The sequence below is a fragment of the Macadamia integrifolia genome, chromosome 9, assembly GCF_013358625.1.
Source record: "Macadamia integrifolia cultivar HAES 741 chromosome 9, SCU_Mint_v3, whole genome shotgun sequence".
NCBI classification, from domain to species: domain Eukaryota; kingdom Viridiplantae; phylum Streptophyta; class Magnoliopsida; order Proteales; family Proteaceae; genus Macadamia; species Macadamia integrifolia.
Window position 1 is genome coordinate 7226118 of NC_056565.1, and position 19521 is coordinate 7245638.

A 19521-nucleotide genomic window follows, 5' to 3' on the forward strand; every position below is an offset into this window, starting at 1 on the left:
AAAAAAAAAAAAAAAAGGTTCTTACCACTAAAATGGTAGCTAAGTTTTTGAAATGTGATTTGATTATTAAACCCAATTGGACTCAAACTGTAGTTGCTTATTTCTTTACTCATACTAATGGCGACACTCAAAGTTAAGTTTCATTTTTTTTTTTTGGAGATTAGTACTTGGAGGAATTCTCACTAATGATATCTTGGGAAAATAGATGAATGTAGATACAACTGGTGGAATCTACCGCAATCAACTTGAATTGAATCTATGTGGCACACCTTTCTCTCATGTGACTTTACTAAGAGAATTTCGGCAGTAAGCCCCTTGGGACTGTGAACTGAGAATCTATCTCCTAATTCTATTAAGAATCTCATCATGTATTTCCTTAATTCTAATACAATCCCTGATAGTAATCTTATTAATTTCTTTGATATTTTCATCATCACACCCTATTTCTTATGGACACATAGGAGCAAAATTACATTCACTAATGTTAAACGAAACTCCCACTCAATCCTTCGTCCTGTCAAGCAATGGACTAATCCATACTGCCAAACTATCCAACAACAAGTGATTTCTTACCTAACTGAACCTGTGTTGCCTTGCTTCCCTTTTCTTAACATCACCATTATGATTTGTGCTAGTGTTTTATATACATATAACAATATTTCTGGATGGAGGGAAATGTGTCTCATTATCTACCAATTTTTTTTATGATAGAAAAAAGTATTGGGGCTAAGGATGTGAATTTAAAACCGAACCGAGCCGTTTACACCGAAACCGCAAAACGATTTAGTAAATGATTTGGTTCTGTTTTCAAGTTTCAGGCCAATTAGCTAAATGGTTTGGATCCATTTTAACCGCTTAACCTGTTGGTTTTAAACCGAATTAAAACCGTAAAAACCGAACCATTTAAACCGTCAAAACCTATCCGATTAACATGTATAACAATTAAGTAACCAACTTTTTGGGAGGTAATATCTTTTCTTTTAACCTCGTATAAAATTCTTTGGACATTAGTTTCATATTCTAAGTAATTATTTTCTTCCTTTATATAGCTGAGACGGATGAAGAGGAATTATTTGAATCCTTAGAAGATGTGTTTTTAGAGCCTTTTACTCCTACTTTAGCATCATCCACCACTACTACCGATGTTCATTAGTAGTTTTGTTTGCATTTTATTTTCTCAATGTAATATTTTCTTTTGCTTAGTAGTTTGGTTGTTTTAACAAAACATAATGGTTTGCATTTCGCATTCTCAAAATTGAATTGTTTATTATAAAAAGTAAATTTTAGTAAACATGCAAATAAACTAGCAAACCGATTGCTAACCGTTTAGAAACCGTATGGAATAAACTGAAACCGAAACCAAAACCGTTTAAAACCGTTAAATCGAAATCGTTAAAAAACTGTGGAACCGAAACCGTATACTAAATGGTTGCAGTTTCAAAAAGTGCAACCATTTAATAAATGGTGTGATTTTGGTTTCATCCAAATAAATGTGAACTGGACTGAACCACACCGTTTAAACCGAAACCAAATTGATTAACACCCTTAATTGGAGCCAATGCATGAGGTTTCCTTCTTGGATTAAAGCAAGCAAAAAGGGATGGATGGAATATGGAATAAGTATGAGTGATTAGGAGGATTTGGAACATTTATTTTTTGATCGAAGTATCAGGCCTTGGAGCATGGTCCTCTTTTTTTGGATGTTTATAACTTTTTACCTTTAACATCTTTTTGGCTCAGGCCTACAAACAACATGGTCCTTCTTATGTGACGTTTGGCTTATATGGCCATGAACAAACAATCTAACATTGATATCTCTAATGTTGACATTGATCTACTTACTTATTTTTCTTAATATTAATTTTCTTTCTTTTTACAAAAAATTAAAAAATAAAAAAATGAAAGGAAAAGGTCGTCCAATTTAAGCACACATAGGAAAGGGATAAGATCCAAATTCTTATTTCAATTAAAAACCGTAATCGTAATATTATTGTATTGTAATTGACTGAACAAAACAAATCAAAATAGAATATTTATAGTTATTGATGACATAGAATACACACTTGAGTGAAAAAGCTGCAACTAATAGTACGAGTAAAAGTCAGGAATAGAAATTAAAAAGAATGAGGAGAGAATAAAGTAGCATTGTATAATAGTGTTCTTATACTAGCATCTCATAGTTTATTTTTTGGTGGTTGTTGCTGAATATAATAGTGTCGAAACTTCTTCAGCAAACTTTGGACAATAGTTCTACATACGAAAAGTAATTCAGATAAGAACAAGTCAATGTAATCTAATGTTAGAACTCCAGTTCAAAATGCCAAGATATTGACTTACATTCATCATTCTCCACCTTTCATAAGATCACCATAATACAAGTAAAAGACGAAAAGTAAAGAGAAAATACCTCATAATTAGGCTGTTCTTGTTGTTGGACCCCAAAGACATCTCCATATAAAGGACACCCATACTGATCATCAATGAAAACATCACAACTTTCAGTGTCAAACATAAAACAGTTTCAGCTCTGCCACGAAAAAACAGGGCAAAGAATTCCCCAGATGCAAGGTTGAAGTACTTACTTCATCAACGGGAGGTTTACCCCAACCTCCAGGATGATACCCAAAGCTAGCGCCAGGAGGAATGGGAGCATTCAAGCCAGGAATTTTAAGATGTGGATACGATGGTGGAGGACCATACCTCTGTTTTAAGAAAGTCAAAATAAGAAAACAAATACAAAATAAATAGAAATTCCACCACCATTCACAATAGATTGCACCATGCCCATCACACACCACAAACAGACTGGCTCATTAACAATTTATTAAATATTATAAAAATGTGCACTGGAGAAATAACAGAAAAGGATAGCACCATGCAAAATTTGTGCTCACAAGTCACAACCCCAAGAGAGGAAGAGCGGGAGATAGAGAGAGTGGGGAGTAGCAACCTGCATATTGATGAGCCATGGAGGAGGGGCACCCTCTGGCATCCCAAGAGCTTCCTTTAGCTCCTGAGACAGCATTCCGGGCTTCATCTCCCTTAGCTTCACCTGTATGACATAAAAAGGAAATACAAATTAATTTCTGAATCTTTATTAAGCTTCTCCAGACACAGAAACGTACATGAAAAATCGACTTTTTCATACAGCCTTTAACAGAAATTCCTTTTCTTTGGGGGGTCTTTTTTTTTTTTTTTTTTGGGGGGGGGGGTGTGTGGGGTTGGAAAAGAGAGAGAAAGGGGTGGTTGTAGAATTCAAGGCCGATTTTAATTGAAATACAATGCTTATGAGAACTATCTTTTAATCATCGGCAAGAAATATAGATACATTGTGCATGTGTCAAGGTGGTCAACAATCCACTAGACATTTGGCATCAATTAGGTGAGAACAACACTAGGCTAATCAACTGACTAGTCTACACCAGCCCACAATATTTTACCCCATAATAGCACTGAAGAAAGACAAAAAGAAAAATAAATACTTAGTGTGGTAAGCAACATTGACTGAAATGATTAGTGATGTATATAGCAACCATCTCTTTAATCATTGGCAACAGACATAAGGTAAGATAAACACAGAAACCTTGACGTCTTGAACAAACGTTAAACCTTCAATATGATGTACTAAAGAAGTGTACAAGGAAATCATTACAATTCTTAGCAACAATTGGATCCAAAGAAAACTTCTAATCTGATAATGGATCCAAGAAATGGTATCCCTGATGCAGTTGGGCGATGGACTTAGGAAAAAAATATCTTTTGATTTGATTTTCTTTTGTTTTAGAAACAATTTCTTTTGAAATTAGCTAGCTTCTAATTTTAGTATAGTTTCCTTTCAAGTAGTTGCCATTAATTGTTTGATTTTTCCTTTATATTGGACATGTAATCGATGGAGAAATTTCAGTTTTAGTTTTTGAAGAATTAATCTTGGTTGAGAATTTTGGGTGAGAACCATGGCTGCCGTGGGTGACTGGGTGTCCATCTTTTGTTTCCTTCCTAATCTCCTTCTCTTCTTCTTTATTTCATCTTTTTTTTTCTTTTCCTCTGTTTTCTTTTCCTTCTGTTATTCATTCTTCTTCTTGCTGGTCCTCACTCCCAGCCCCTGTTTCTGGGCAACGTTAGCAGCAACGTTAGCAGCACCACAAGTGTAGGTCGATCTCTCTCTTGGGAGATCTGTTTTGGCTGAGATTTTGATCGAAGGCTCCCCTCTCTTGGGCGATCAAAACCGTAGAAGATAAGAGTTGGAAGTGCCCTCTGTTGGAAGTTTCACACTGAAACCGAAACCTGCCTCCCTGTCTTCCGCCAGGTACAATCTGACCAGATTAAACCTTTGTGCTTATCTATAATATTGGAGCTTCTTCAGTTGCATTCAAGAAGGCCTTGAGTTGAGATTTAAGCTCCAAAATCTGAACCTAATCTGGGTTTAGATGAAGGATTTCTGCCCATCGTACTAGAAACTGGTTTCCGCCTTTGGTTAGTATCGTAAGGAAGAAGGTGATTTCTTCTTCTTTTTTTATTCTTAAGTGACTTAATTTCCTCTATTTACAGTTAACCCCCTCTTTTTCCTAAATTGTGTTCTATTAATTCCTCCTTACTTTAGTAATTACAGATTACCCCTCTTCTTTTTTCTATTTCAGTTTGGCCCTATTATTTATCTTTCCTCTCATTTAAGTGCTTGAGCTATTTGAATTTACAAAATTGCCCCTACTTCTTTGAAAACTGCTTTAATTGTTAATTGTGGGCCCATAAGTGATCCGACTTCGACTTCTGGAACCCAGATCCCCATCAATCCCAACCACAAAAAGTAGTAAAGATAAAATTACCAGAGTCATGGTCCCCACGATCCAACAAAATAAGAAAAAAGATGACATGCTTACATAGATAAGATACCATTATCCTCTATCCACAATCTAGAAAGAGTTAATTCTCCTTTTCACAAAATTCTAAATCATTTTCATATTGACTATACATTCAAATACTAATCAAATCGAGAACATCAAATTCCATTAAGGGCATTCTTTCCTTCTAATTATATCATCCCCCCTTCTACTTCAGTGAGTTGAGGGCGTTAGAGACACTTGACTTTTTGGGTGTTTATTGTGAATGAAATGCTTTGTATTAATATTCAGCTTCAATATGAAAATAATGGCATTTGTCCCTTTGTCTAAATATAGTGATAAGCCATGTAAGATTAGTGTTTAGAGCATTGTCAAGGGGTTCACTCTATTATTCATAGAAATTTGAAACAACATATCAGACACTAAAAAGCTAGTAATAAAAATCACTGGAATCAAGCTAATCTATTTTGTTGAATCTTTTAGAACAATCATTTTCAGTATACTTACAAAGCATAGCACCATGAAAATAGAAATAGAATCCAACGGACAAATGTTTATTATGTTATATGAAATTCCACCAGACATAAATGTTTATTATCATATGACGAATTCCATCCAAGCATTAAATGTTAACAATGACCACAGTACCAAGAGTCAAGAGCTTTGGAAATCATGAGTTCAGCCATGATAAATAGAAGATCTGAAATCATACCTCGAATTCTTTCCCTTCATGATACAGGTCACCAAATGATGTCAGTTTTGGTTTAGTTTGGTACTTAAAGAAAGCATCATGAAGAACCTGCAGCATGCAAACAACTTACTTGCATAAGACAATGAAACTATGAAATTTAAGGCGCATCGGTATCAATATATCATGAGGATCTTATCAACTTGAACCTCCAGATAAATTTCATGGAGTGAGAAAAAAGGAAAAAAGAGGGAACTTGCTTAATAATATTTTGGGAACAAGGCATTGTGACCTGGCTAGCGCAATGGGTACCCATTCTTAGCCACATGGAAAGCCATATAGCTGATCCGAACCACAGGTTAGATACACCACCTAATGGATTGTCCACATGTCAACTGCCAAATTGTTTTCCTCCTCCATTTTTTTAACAACTTTTAACCTACTTCAGCTATGATAGTAAATTTCGCAGAATCTCAGCCATTGATAACAAAGATCTGGGCTCAAATCAATCCTGCCTCATCTGGAAGAGTTGGGTTAGAGGAGTATTTGTAGTACCACCTGGGCACAAATCAATCCCACCTCACCTGGGGGAGTTTGGCTAGCGGATTGTCGAGTGGGGGCAGGTCTTTGTACTACCAACCCCTCCCCCACAGCCAAAATGAAAAATACTCCATCTGGGCTGAAATTCGACAGGTATATATCAGATGGTAGGGCCTACCTGCTGCCACATTGCAGCAACAGGCTCCCTCATATTTTTAGATGATTATCATGCTGAAAAGTGAAGCCACTCTTACCCTTTTCTTTCTTCCATGGAACAAATTTAGGTAATGGGTCAGGTCAGTCAGCCACTTCTTTCTATATGATGGGTCAGGCATCTAAAATATGATCATAAGGTAACTTAACTGTGTTTTGATGGATGTGTCAGGTCTATAAAATGTCACTGAAACAGATCTGACTACCAAATCTAAAGATGGGGAAAAATGCTAATGCAGATCCTCTAATGTGATTCATGTACACAATCATCAAACATAATATTAATATAGAAATTCCATATAAAGAAGAAAGCTATGTTTAATGATCTAGATGTATCCAATATTGATATCCTAAAAAAGGAAACATCTAGCAACAAAAGAATGCAATTATAAACTTACCAACACAAAATTAAGAATTCCAAAAACAATGATATTCTATAAATCTACAGTGCATGAGGCTAAGAGGCCATGAATGTAATATTCAGCTGTTGAAAACACAAGCCTCAATAGCTAATGGGAGCATTTTGTAACAATATCAATACATAGTTTATAGAGGGCGGACATCGGCGCAACGGTAAGGTTGCTCCATTGCAACCTAGTGGTCTAGGGTTTGAGTCAGGAAACATCCTCTCAACGAAGTGGGGGTAAGGCTGCATACATTATGATCTCCCCATACCCCACAGTGGCGGGAGCCTCGTGCACTGGGTATGCCGACTTTGTCAATACATAGTTTACGTTGGGTGTGTCCCCATTGTGGGAGTGGAACCAATCCACAAATTGTACTAAAAAAGGGGGTTAGAGATTTGTTGAGGCCAACAAATATACAACGCCAATGTTGTTTTGGAACTTTGGCAAGTATTTCAGGTAAAGTGAGGTGTTCATGTATCAAAATCACTTAGCTATTAAAGTTATCAATGTTTTCAGAAACAGAACAGTGGACAGATCATTTAGGCATGAACGTTTGAAGATACAACTACTAAAGGTCTGAACCATGACACCAGAAAAAATAACAACATATGAAGAACACAGCTTGTGCTTTGCCTTAATTTTTTTAGTGTCATGCTAGAAGAGCTCAGGGGTAGTCTCACTATCAAGATTAAACGGTGGACAGTTTAAGTTGATGTTTCAAACATTTACGACCAAGTAAATGCCTTTCGTGCAAATGGAAGTAATAGGTTTTAGTATGACCAAACCCTGACCAACAGATGGTCAGAGGTCCAAGCATATGTTCTTGTATGATTTCCAAAACATTCATCCAAGAAACAAATTCAAAAGAGAAAGTTTACTCAAATTCTAAAATCAATTAAATATGATAAGAATCAAAAGGAGCTATCAACAGACCTGATAATCAATATCCATTTTTCCCATCTTTGGTTGCATACGTTCACGCTGCTTCTGCTTCAATTTCTTGTTGTCCTCCTTTTCAATGTAAGCCTACATAGAATGTAATGGAAAAAAGAGATCACAATCGAGCTCAACAGCTTCAACAATTAAGTGAAGGAAAAGATAGAATAATTTTTATCTCCAGCTATTTGAATGCAAGGGGATTTCTGGTTATCCATGCAGCAAAAGGAAGCTAATAAAACCCATGGGCTATAAAAGATCAGACCTGAATAATAGAGAATTGAAGGAATCTCACCCATGCATATAAATTATTGGGAGCAGGAGAAAGAAAGCTATCACAACGCATCAAGCACATTAAGATTTGAAAAGGAGGCTATGGATTACACTCACCAAGCATTAAGGAACAGAAATTCTTGCATTGCAGATTTTGCTTGTGTGGTATTAAGGTTCCAAATTGGAAATTCAATTTAAACACTATCTCGATCAGTTTCACAAACAATGACGTATTCAGGCGCACCCTCCATGATTCGGAAAATTCACAAAAAGGGGCTTACTTTAGTTGAAATAAGCCTTGGGTTGGGTTCTACACATGTTGAGCCTTTGGTCTAACCAGTTTTATTAAAATTAGGCTAGGCCACTTTAATGGGTAAAATCTAAGACTACGAGATTAGTCAAGCAGGATTAGTTCAAAGTCTTTCTCATGTTAAAAGTTAACTATGTCAAGTTCTAGAATCATTAAGAATTTGTGTCCAGATTTCTTCCAAGTCTATGTTCTTTTGTTGGAGTTAAGGTTTGAGCAGGAGTGTCAAATACAAGTTCGTTTTGACTATTCCAAGTCAATTTACGACTGTTAACAGAGTCAGTTTATGAACTCTATATATAGATGTAGTGGCTATTGCCTCAGACACGAAATTTATGATGTATAGCTTTCCCTTTTTTTTCTGAGCGTGCTTGGTGGATTACAAGTGAAGCAAAGGTGGATTCCTTAGGGGAAGAGTTGACTCTCTTTGCAGGTTTGGTGGATACCTGCCCTATTATACTTTCTATCTATTTTTCTGTTTCAAGATTAAGGGTCCATTTCTGGTAGTTTTACACTCTCTGCAGCACCCCTTGATGCAGGAACTTCCATGGTCCAGGCTGAACCCGTTGAGAACCTAGATCAAGAACCGGGTCCAAAGTTGGGTCTTTGGTCTAGTAGGATACTAGTAGTTCATTTATTTATTTACTTGGATTTATCTTGCAGTCTTTTGTTTTCTTTGAATAGACTAAGTACTGGTAAAGTTCCATTTTTCAGTTCTCGAGTTTAGTTAGGGTCTTTTTTCCCCTCTTTAAATACAAGGCTGTAACCATCGAAAGTTTCAGATTCTAAGAATGAATTGAAAGTTGAGTTGTCTGTGCCTTTGTGACTTGTAAGTGTGTGCTCTTTCCCTCCCACTCTCTCCTCTTCTTCTTCTTCTGCCTCTTTTTCTATTCTTTCTCCATAGTTCTGTCCAGCGATACTCTAGCCTCCCAAAACTGGAATCAATCTACCACTTCCCCATCTATTTCTTCCCAATACTTTGAGTACAAGCTCTCCTATTTTAGGCGACCCAAACCCATTGCTCCCTGGTAAACCCATTGCTCCCTGGTTAGTTCCCCATCGTGAGTTTTAAACCAGAAAACAGATCTGGTTCTGAGAATACCACCCAACCCTGTTTCGATCTAATTTTATTAAAGTAATACTTACCTGTTGGAGTGGTGTTTGGCTGCTGCTAAAAGACTAAGAGGTTACGAATCCAACCTCTAAAGTTTTCACTCAATTTGGAGGCTTGGTAGAGGAGTTCTATCAATTTCTTCAGTCCTGGTTCTTCCACCTCCTTGCTTTGGCTAGAGGTTGAAGGCAACGTTCCTTCCCCCTCACGATTCCTTCTTTCTTTTTTTATTTTACTCTTTTAGTTTCAAAGCTACCCCTCCTCCTCACTTTTTATTAGTCCCCAGTCCCCACCCTTCTTTTTGAGTCACGTCCAAGTCTGACCCTCATTAATAAATATAATCTCCACTTGTATCCTCTCCTATTGAGTTAATTAATAACCCTATCAAATTCTAGTTCATTACAAGTTCGTCATTCCCCTTTGAGAACTTGTGGTAAATTACAGATTTTTTCACTCCTTTGTAACTTGGGTATTTGATATTTGGATGGGCCTATAGCAAACCCAATAAGGTATTTTGACCCAGGTTCCGCATCACTCCTGTTTTCTGTTCTAATTCAATCAAGTTCTCCTTATATTATCTCTTCTGTTACTGCGCTGTGTTAGCTACAAACCTAGACATAAGGTTCCAATATTCAACTCTCTGAATTTTTGTTCTTAGTCCTGCATAACTCTGATCGATTTTTAGTTCAGTTCTACTACCTGAAATCCTAATAGCAGTATAGCATTAGGTGTCTAGGACTCCTCTGAAACTCATTATTCTGTCAGCAGACATAGCTCAAACTTTCACAGACTGAATCTGTTAATAGAATAACGTAATTGATCAGAGTTTGGGACCATTCTGAGATTTCTGCGTTCTTTATCTACTGAATCTGGCAGTTCTAAGATCCTCCTGTGAACTTGTTTCTGCTAATCTATTTTGGCCTAGAGATGGGTTTGCATTACTCTAGGATATTTTGGGAAACTTCACTTCAATTCACTCCAGTAATAAATTAGAAATATGTTATATGCTTATTCGGAAGTGATTTTATGATCGCACCATATTAAAAACAAAGAGTGAGGAAAACTTGTCCAGAAAGATGAAAGAAGTTTCAAGGAAAAAGATTTAATTGCAAAGGGAGAAGCAAATGCAACTGATGCAACTAAAGTCAGTGATTGTGCTAAACCTTCACGTAATGGTAAGAATAAAAGCCAGAGGATGGTCCCACACTAATTATTGTAGCATGAATCTATATTATTTCCTTGTCAGACTAACCAAGATGGCAGCAGAAAATTTACTATGTATTTCACAGCATTTTCGGCTGAGGTTACTCATGGATTAATGTAACTACAGAAGGATATTGCCACTTCAAAAGGACTTCTACCGCAATGCTATATATATGACCTTATCCCTTTCAGTAAAAAAGAGAGAACCAAGGAATCAAATTAATGTAGAAGTCTTGAGGTAAATAATGGCCAAAACCAAAACAATTCAGTGATTTCAGTTTAGATTTTGGTGATTTCAACTAAACTTGTTACATGTTATCCCTGTTCCCATCAAAGGTGAAACATATATGTCAAAATCACCCTAAGATGTAGAAACTTAGAAGAATCCAGCAGATAACTCTCAATTACACAGAAAAGTTAGTTTGGGAAGAACATCTAGATGCAAATTATTCCAATGAAAATCGGCAGTTTTCACTCATATCTGCTCACCTGTCTTAGTTTTTCAATCCCAGTAGCAGCAATGAAATCAGGAAGTTGAAAAGGCTGTTTCTCAATACCCCGCTTCCCCTGCAAATACATCAAAGAAACATATGAGGGAGAAGCTCTTCAAAAAAGTAGAAACTGTAACATTGGTTTATCTCCTTCAATCCTAATCAGTCATATGGAGAACATAGAATTCTAGGCAGTGTAACAACAGCCCACATCATCTGCAATATCAAAGGAATATATTCAGTTCAATCACCACCCAAAATGACTAGATTTTGAGAACTTAGCATGATACCGGATGCCAAAGAAACTCATTGGAACACTGACTAGAGGACAGCCCTCAAATCTCTGGCATATTATCAAGGCATCTAACCTAGAGAGATAATGATTGCAAAAGCAAAGCATTATACACAACTAAACACAACCCCACCCACCCTAGCAACATCTTAAAATAAAACGATTCAAGTGGCCCCGGTAGCCGACATGTCGCCTCCATGATTGTTATAGCCGGTCCCCTGCAAGAACCACATATACACATAAGAGGGGTGAAACCTTATCGACTCTACTTACCTTCTCCCCCCTTGTGTGAACCCCAATGCATTGTACACCCTTAATCATGCATGCACATAACAATACAGCAAGTTTATGTCTACTTTTAATCACTCACCTGTAAGAACTTCCTCTTTTGACTCCAATGCCTTGGTACAGGAACAGTATTGCGGTATGACTTCAGATACACAAGAAGTTTTGGGTCTGCCGCTGTCACGTCCCATATCTGATGGGAATAAGTATAAAAGTGAGATAATGAAAAACTGAAACAAAAGCAAGTAAAATTTAGAGCTGCAGGCTGCAGCACACAGATCCAAATAGAGACAGGACATGTTCCAAAGGAATTAGAGCTTTACTCTAGTCACGAAATCAATGGAGTACATAAGCACCAAAAAATACTCTGAAAATCTAAGCTGAGATAAGATACTATGAGAATGAAAAAATGGATAATCACCATGACCCACCATGGTATGATATACAAAACGGAAGTTTATAAAGAATCAAGATATAACGCAAGTGTGGCATTTAGACAATACCTCGACAACATCCGGCCTTTGGCAAATTTGTTTCAACTCAGCAATCTTCATCCGACGTTGTAGCTAAAGAACAATAAAAACATCACGAAATCAACAAAGCCTGGTGATGAGACACATGGCAATAATAATATGGAAGTAGGGCATCAAACAATGAACCTTTTTTTTCTTATTAGAAATTCCCCCCTTCTCTTTCTGCTGCGTGTCCTGCTCTTCCTCGTCGGAATCGGAAGCCGCTTTCTTATCAGATGCCGCATTCGCAGCCGTTTCATCTTTCTTGTCAATATCCTGCTCGAAAAGTTAAACATCTTAACGATAATTTGAAAACCAATCAAAACTGATTTGACGAAAATTCACAACCCTAAATTGCTTACATCAGCGCCGGCCGTAGCATCACTGAAGGTGAATTTCTCAAAAACCTTTTTGAAATCTTCCAGCAGATCATCCTCTATCTCCGCCTTCTCAGGAACATATTCCACTTCAACTAGGGTATCCAGTACCTAATGATTTCCCCACAGCAAATTATGTAATTAGATGTTGCAGATGCAGAAAAAACACCGAACACGAAATTAATAAGTAAAAAAGAACAATCCGTAGTAACGAAAGTAAACAGATCTTAAGTAGAGGAAAGGGTCCCCCCCCCCCTCTTTTTCGTGATAAATAAAATTATACCTAAAGGAAGAAGAAAACATAAATCTGTGTAACTGGAATCTAAGAGGGTTAAGGAGGCATTGTAGGTACCTGCTGTGGATCGGTGTTCTCTTTAGCATCATCTGCATCTTCACTTTCGTCGTCGGCAGCGGAGGCACCGTTGGTGGCGGCTACTTGGGATGTTTTGTTGGCCTTCTTCTGCTTCCTACGGCGTCTTCGCCTTTCGCTCTCCTTCGATTTCTTGCCAGGAATTCCTCCTTTCCCGTTTTCGTTATGAAACCCAGCAAAGCCATTGGAATGCCCTAGGCCTTCCGTACTTCCTTCCACCATCTCCGCTGTCATCTCTGCTCCCTCTCTCTCTCTCTCTCTCTCTCTCTCTCTCTCTCTCGCGGCTCAAAACCCACTCGAGCAGTGTTAATGAAACGGGTGGAGGAACAAAACGGCAGCCCCTTTAAAAGTCCAAAAGGAAAATGGCCCCCCTCAGTTTAAGGTAAGGTGGTGTTTGGTATGTATTTTTCGAATAGAATCTGATTTAGAATGCGTTCTGATGCGAGACGATAGAAATAATGTGCTTTCGTTTCAGAATCTATTCGTAATATATGTTTCTTTTTTTTCTTTTTCTTTTTTTCTTTTTCTTTATAAACTTTGAAGGAGGCGAACTCTACCAAGTTACATAACCCCTAGATCAACGTGGAAACCAGTGAGAATGTGCATGAGGGCATCAAATGAGGGTGAAAATTTTCAATTGACAAGGGCTGGAGCAATTATTTTCCCTTCCAAACTTTAAATTAAAACACTATAATACATCAAAAAATGTTCTCTGAAAAGTTTTTCTTGCAGTTTGTTTTTTCAAGCCCACATAGCTAAATATGGGCCATGAAAACGTTTAGAAGCGATGGAAAATTTATTTCTAAAACCTACTAAGTAAAGACATTTCCAACAATAGTGTCTTGGAAGGTTGCATTACACATCTTGCCATCACTTATCGTATATATATAAGAAATTAGGATGATTGAAGTAAAAGAAGTTTTAAGGAGGATGAAAGTAGGCAAGGCATCAACAGGTATAGATGGTGGTCCCAATAAAAACATGGAAGAGCTTAGGAATTTTTGGTTTATCTTTGTAATTAAATTATTTTATAATATTATGAGCACAAGGAAAATATCATATTAACGGAGGAGAAGCATTGTGTTTCCGATTATAAAATTAAGGTGATATTCAAATATACGATAACTATATAAGCATAAAACTAATGAATCATATTATGAAATTATAGGAGAGAGTTATTGAAACGTGCCCGAGACCAGAAAATACTATTTCAGATAACCAATTTGATTTTCTACCTAAAAAATCCATAACACAAGTTATTTACTTCAAGACTAATAGAAAAATTTAGAGCTTGGGTAAATGATCGCTATATGGTCTTTATTGACATAGAAAAAACTTATGACAAAGCCCTTGGAGAGTTGACCTAACAAATACTACGGAAGAGATATTTTTTTTTTTTAAAGAAAAAAAAATGATGTACTCGATGCAAGTAAATATGTGGACATAGTTAAAGATAGATATACTATAGGATTGATTGTCATATATATAGGGTCTTGCATGAAATAAGATAAGTACTCCAACTATCGGATAGGCACACAAGGATGCGATACCTTGTGTTTTATTGTGACTTTGTATCGAATAGAGATCGGTTTTCATACACAATCGTATATGAAACATGATGAACACTTCAGTTGTCAAACAAGTGGAAATGGAAAAACTGCTTTATGTCAAATGTATTTATATAAATACTCTTGGATAACTTGCCACGATGTCTGAAATTTTTTTAGACTTTGTCCTATCTATACATTGTGACAGTATTGGTTGGTCACAGTAAAAGCTTAATTCTATATATGAATGCGTAAAGATAATTTTTTTCATTAACATATAATAAGGAAAGGGTTTCCTGAGCAAGTGATATAGAGGAGCAACCCAATGAGATACAATGGAGTGGTTTTGTAAATAGGAGGATAGCGAGGTCATTTCATGTGAGGAAGAGAAGGTGCTGATGTACCCTCCTCTGACGGCTTAGATAACTTTTTCACATAGTGAATGAGAAAGTTTTCCTTCTCCCCTAAATCTAAGGTCATCATAACTTTCTCCATCCAATATTTATCTGAAGGCCTTAAATACCCTTCTTCATTTGTTGACACTCATCCAAATCCAATGATAGCCGTCAGTGAAAGAATGAAGAAATTCCTTTTTCATTGTGAAATAAAAGTACAAAAGAATGAAGAAATTCCTTTTTCATTGAGAAATTATGTCAATATGAATTTCTTACATAAAATTAAAAAATAAAAAATAAAAAATAAAAGATATATGCAAATAATATAGTTTCATAGTCATTTCTTTTTGCGTGATGGATTTCTATTTGGATGGTGGATGTTATTAGTGCGATGTAATTGTTTCATACTTTTGTTTGTTTCCATTTTGGTTTATTAAAGAACTTCAAATGAATAAACTTAAGGGATACAACTTTGTTGGTCGACAGGTCGAATTTTTCCAATGTAGGAATGAGGATTCAAACAGAACTCACACAAGAGCTACCCATTAAGGATAACATCTTTTAGTATTCTTTGCTTAAAATATATATTATGTGTAAATCTCCATCTCAAAAGACCAATATAATGAGAAGGTGTTGTATATTAAGAAGAGATTTCTCACTGATAGTTGATGTGAGATTAATACTTCCCCCGGGTAAGCTTAAGTGGATCGAAACCACAATACATGTAGATGGAAACAGGAGGAGGATGGAGTTGGATGACATTGGAAGAGATGCAAGATGTAACCTATTCTAATACCATGTAATCTCCGTCTCAAAAGACCAATATAACGAGAAGGTGCTCATAGGTATATTAAGGAAAGATTTTTTCGCTGATAATTGATATGAGATTAGCACTTCTCTCGTGTTAGCTTAAGTGGTCCGGAAGCAGCATACATTAGATGGAAATAGGAAGAGAAGGATAGACCGGACAAAATCGGAAGAGATGCAGGATGTAACCTACTCTAAAACCATGTAAATTTCATCTCAAAAGAATGATCAAATAGTAAAAGGGGTGTTTCTAGGTGTATTAATAAAAAAAATATATTTATCACTCACAATCAATGTTAGATTTTGTTGTTCGGTAATGCAATCAGTGTTAGATTAACATTATAGGATATTCTACCTTCACCCGGGTTTTTCTATGATCGTGGACTTACTATGCCAATGGAGTTCCTTATTTTTTATTAGGAAAGAATCTTTTATTTTTAACCGAGGCACATATATCATATGGAAAAAGCAAGCTACTTGATTGTGTCGCCCTTGCACCCGAACACAGATGTGCACAAAATTACCATCACTCTCTATGAAATAAATAATACCATTGATGTTGATGCTCTTATTTGCTCTCTCATCCACCCCAACACTGGTGCAGGGCCACACAACTAAGTAGTGATGTCTTATCCTAAACCATAAATGGTTTTCATGATTCATATGCTAACTACAGCTGCCAATCAACCACTCCAACGTAGGATGGAAAGTTGGCAACCAACTTGGTGGAAGGAGTCTCCTCTATTTGTCCCTTTAAATTTAGTAATAGAATTATGCAAGTGTCTCCAACATTATCCTCATAATAATAAGGAACAAAGTTTTTTGGGTGAGACAGGGGCCACATCCAGACATGAGAGGCACGCACAAAACAACCCATGTGTTCATCCTGGGGCATGCCATCGATTCGTGCCTCTTGTGTCAGTATTTAGGGATGTAAATGGATAGTTGAAAATCCATATTCGATCTGGGTTCGTATTCGTTTAGGAGTATCCGTATTAAAAAAACACATATCTGGAAACTATCTGAATCCGTCTGAAAACTAAGCGGATATGATAATCCTACTTTCCAACTGATTATTATTCGATTCGTTTAGCTATCTGATGGTAAAGAATATCCGTATCCGTTTCTTCCATTATAATTTTAAGTAAATATATTAGTTTTTATTACATAATAACAGTGTAGAATATATTATACTAAATACTAATACATGCTAATTTTTTTTTTCAAAGAATGATATATACCAATCTAAAGGCTACATTTAGGGATTTATTGTGGACCGTAGGATGAATGAAACCTAACATGTAATTCAACATTCCAATTTCCAACTGGCCAAAAAAGCAAAAACCCTAAAAGATCTCTACTCTCATTCTCTCCATCGACCATCAGTCCGTCTCCAAAACTCCAAACTCAAAGAGGCAAAGCTGCTGCGGCTCAAAGCTTCAGGTTATCAGGTACTCGACTCTTGACTCTCACTCTCACTTTCACTCTAGTTCTTGCAGCTCAAAGCCGCTCTGGCTGTGCTGCCTCTCTATCTCACCTCGCGGCTCTGGCGTCGGCTCTACTACTTCAGTGTTTCTCGCCGTCTCACAAAGGAAAAAGAAACCCCTAAAACGCACAAGTTAGTACTGAATATAAAAACTTGGCGTCAAGCTTCAGGTACTCGAAAGGACTTCAACAATCGAAAATATACACTTTGGTTCTGTATGAAATCATCGATGCGTTTTTAGTAATAGAAATTTGTTGTTTTGACTGCCTAGTTGAGGATAGTCTTCTTTTTTTTCTATTCATATTTTGGTTGAAGATAATGTTGTAGTTCATATTGTAGCTGTTAGTTGAAGATCATGAGAGATAAAAGACATCCAAGACAATTTTATTTTCTTGTGTAGAGAAATCCGAAAATAGGGTCTTTGAGTAAGAAACAAAGAGGGAGAGTGAAGTTATGGCATCTAAGGTTCCTGGTCTAATTTCCACAGAATTTGTATGTGGGTTACCTGTTTTCCTTTCTGTCATGCATTATTTATGTTGCAACGAGCTATGCCTAGCAATCGGATCGGATATTCGGTATTTGTTTGTTAAACAAATTGGATCGGATGATATCCAATTACAATTTAAGTATACGAATTTGAATTTAATAGCATTTTATGTATCCGATCGGATAAATGGATCGAACTCGAATAGTAAAGTATGAAACGGATTCAAATTCGGATAAACTCCTATTCAAGCCAAATTCGATCCGTTTACATACTTATCAATATATGATCTCTATGTTCCACCTAAAAAAAAATTTTTTTTGCTGTTTTATTAATATAATAAAGTGAGACTATCCCACCAAGAAAACACTTGCCCCAATAACAAATATAAATGAACCATAACCATTCAAAAATTATGGGGTAAAACAATTGAGCAAACCTATCAGCCGTAACGCCCGTAACCCACCGGCCGGTCCCATCTCTTATTCTCCCTTGTGACAAAGCTAACCCCACTACCAATTCCTATATCTATAAAAACTACGACATTGAAATATCTATGTATAGCTATTAGCTATTATTTTCAGTATTCATCATTAAGACCTGCGTATGATATGGGCAGCAGGGCAAAGTATTGTCATGCCAGTAGTATGGGATGGACTCCTCACACCCAGCCAATGAGGGTACAGAAGGGGGCATTTCATGGAGAGAGAGAGAGAGAGAGAGAGAGAGAGAGAGAGAGAGAGAGAGAGAGAGAGGAGCATTCCCGCATGGCTGGTATGAGGATGTTTTAGCCCATATAATATAGGGAAAAAGAATCTTAAAGGCAATGTGGCCCCTATGCCTAAACACAGTTGGGGGGGGTGAAATGATCGCCCTGCATCCCTCATGAAAGGTTGAAATCTCATTTTGATGCTTCTAGTAGTACTCCCATTGGCCTAGGGGTTGGTTAAGGGGCCACACTGCTTTTTAGGGAATTTTCTTGCTAGGGGTGTCAAAAAAACCCGATCAACTTGAACCCGCCCTGACTCACCCTGAGCCCGAACAGGGCCTAGGTTGAGAGATTTCAGCCCATAGGATAGGCTAGTGTTGAGAATTTCAGGCCCAAGCCAGGTTGGGTCGGGCCTGGGTTGAGGTCTCAACCCAACCCAACCCGACTTAACTCAACCCATCCCAACCCTATATATTAAGTACATAACAATATAAATATGTTAATAATTATAAATAAGTACTTATAGAAAAGGTCTGCAAAAAAAATTTTGTTTTCAACAATCTACATATATATATATATATATATATATACGAAAACGTTGGGCTTTGGCCTCTGCAATGCATTGAGATCAAGCGCAAGCAACCAATAGTATTGAGCTAGGCTGGGTTGGCTACGCCCTACCCAATCAAGGTCCATCAGGGCTGGGTTGGGTTGGGTTGGGCTAAGCCCGACAGGGTTGGGCCTGGCCTAAGATATCTAAGCCCGACCTAAGGCTAGGTTGGGCTTGGGTTGAATTAAGAGACTTTAGGGTTGGGCTAGATTTTCCAACCCGGCCTATTGACACCACTACTTCTACCTATCATATAATAAGTATTCCTTAAATGGAATTAACTCCAAAAAGTATTGAGTATCCCTTCATCCAGAATGAAAAGAGACTATTTAATCCATGAAATTTGACCCTCGTAATAAAAAACAAGAGTTATTGATAATATTCACTAATCCAGGAGTCTAATCATTTATCATATCATCTCAGATGAAGAGATTCTCTCATCACACAAAACTTTCCCCAATTAGAAATATGAAACAAGAGTTCCTTAATCAACCTCAATTAAGTGGCGCATGGCATAATTGATTTGAGAGCAATTATATCAGTCCACTGCCCATTCATCATATATACCGCTGAATTGAAGGCCCACATCTTTTAATATAGGCATGGTCAAGAAAAGCATGCGAAAAGATTGTTAGTCATA

The 19521-nt window shown here is 36.9% G+C and overlaps 1 protein-coding gene across 1 annotated transcript; it reads right to left on the reverse strand.

Annotated features, from left to right (window-relative positions):
- Positions 1-2407: 2407 nt before the first annotated feature.
- Positions 2408-13167, reverse strand: LOC122088246 (splicing factor 3B subunit 2; the record flags this gene model as incomplete). Its single annotated transcript, XM_042657443.1, is given in 11 exon segments — positions 2408-2470; positions 2583-2702; positions 2951-3052; positions 5551-5637; positions 7620-7712; positions 11006-11083; positions 11670-11777; positions 12088-12150; positions 12244-12372; positions 12459-12584; positions 12826-13167. Coding segments are annotated over 11 exon segments (1221 nt in total), but the record flags the coding sequence as incomplete, so codon positions are not given.
- Between the last annotated feature and the right edge of the window lie 6354 nt (positions 13168-19521).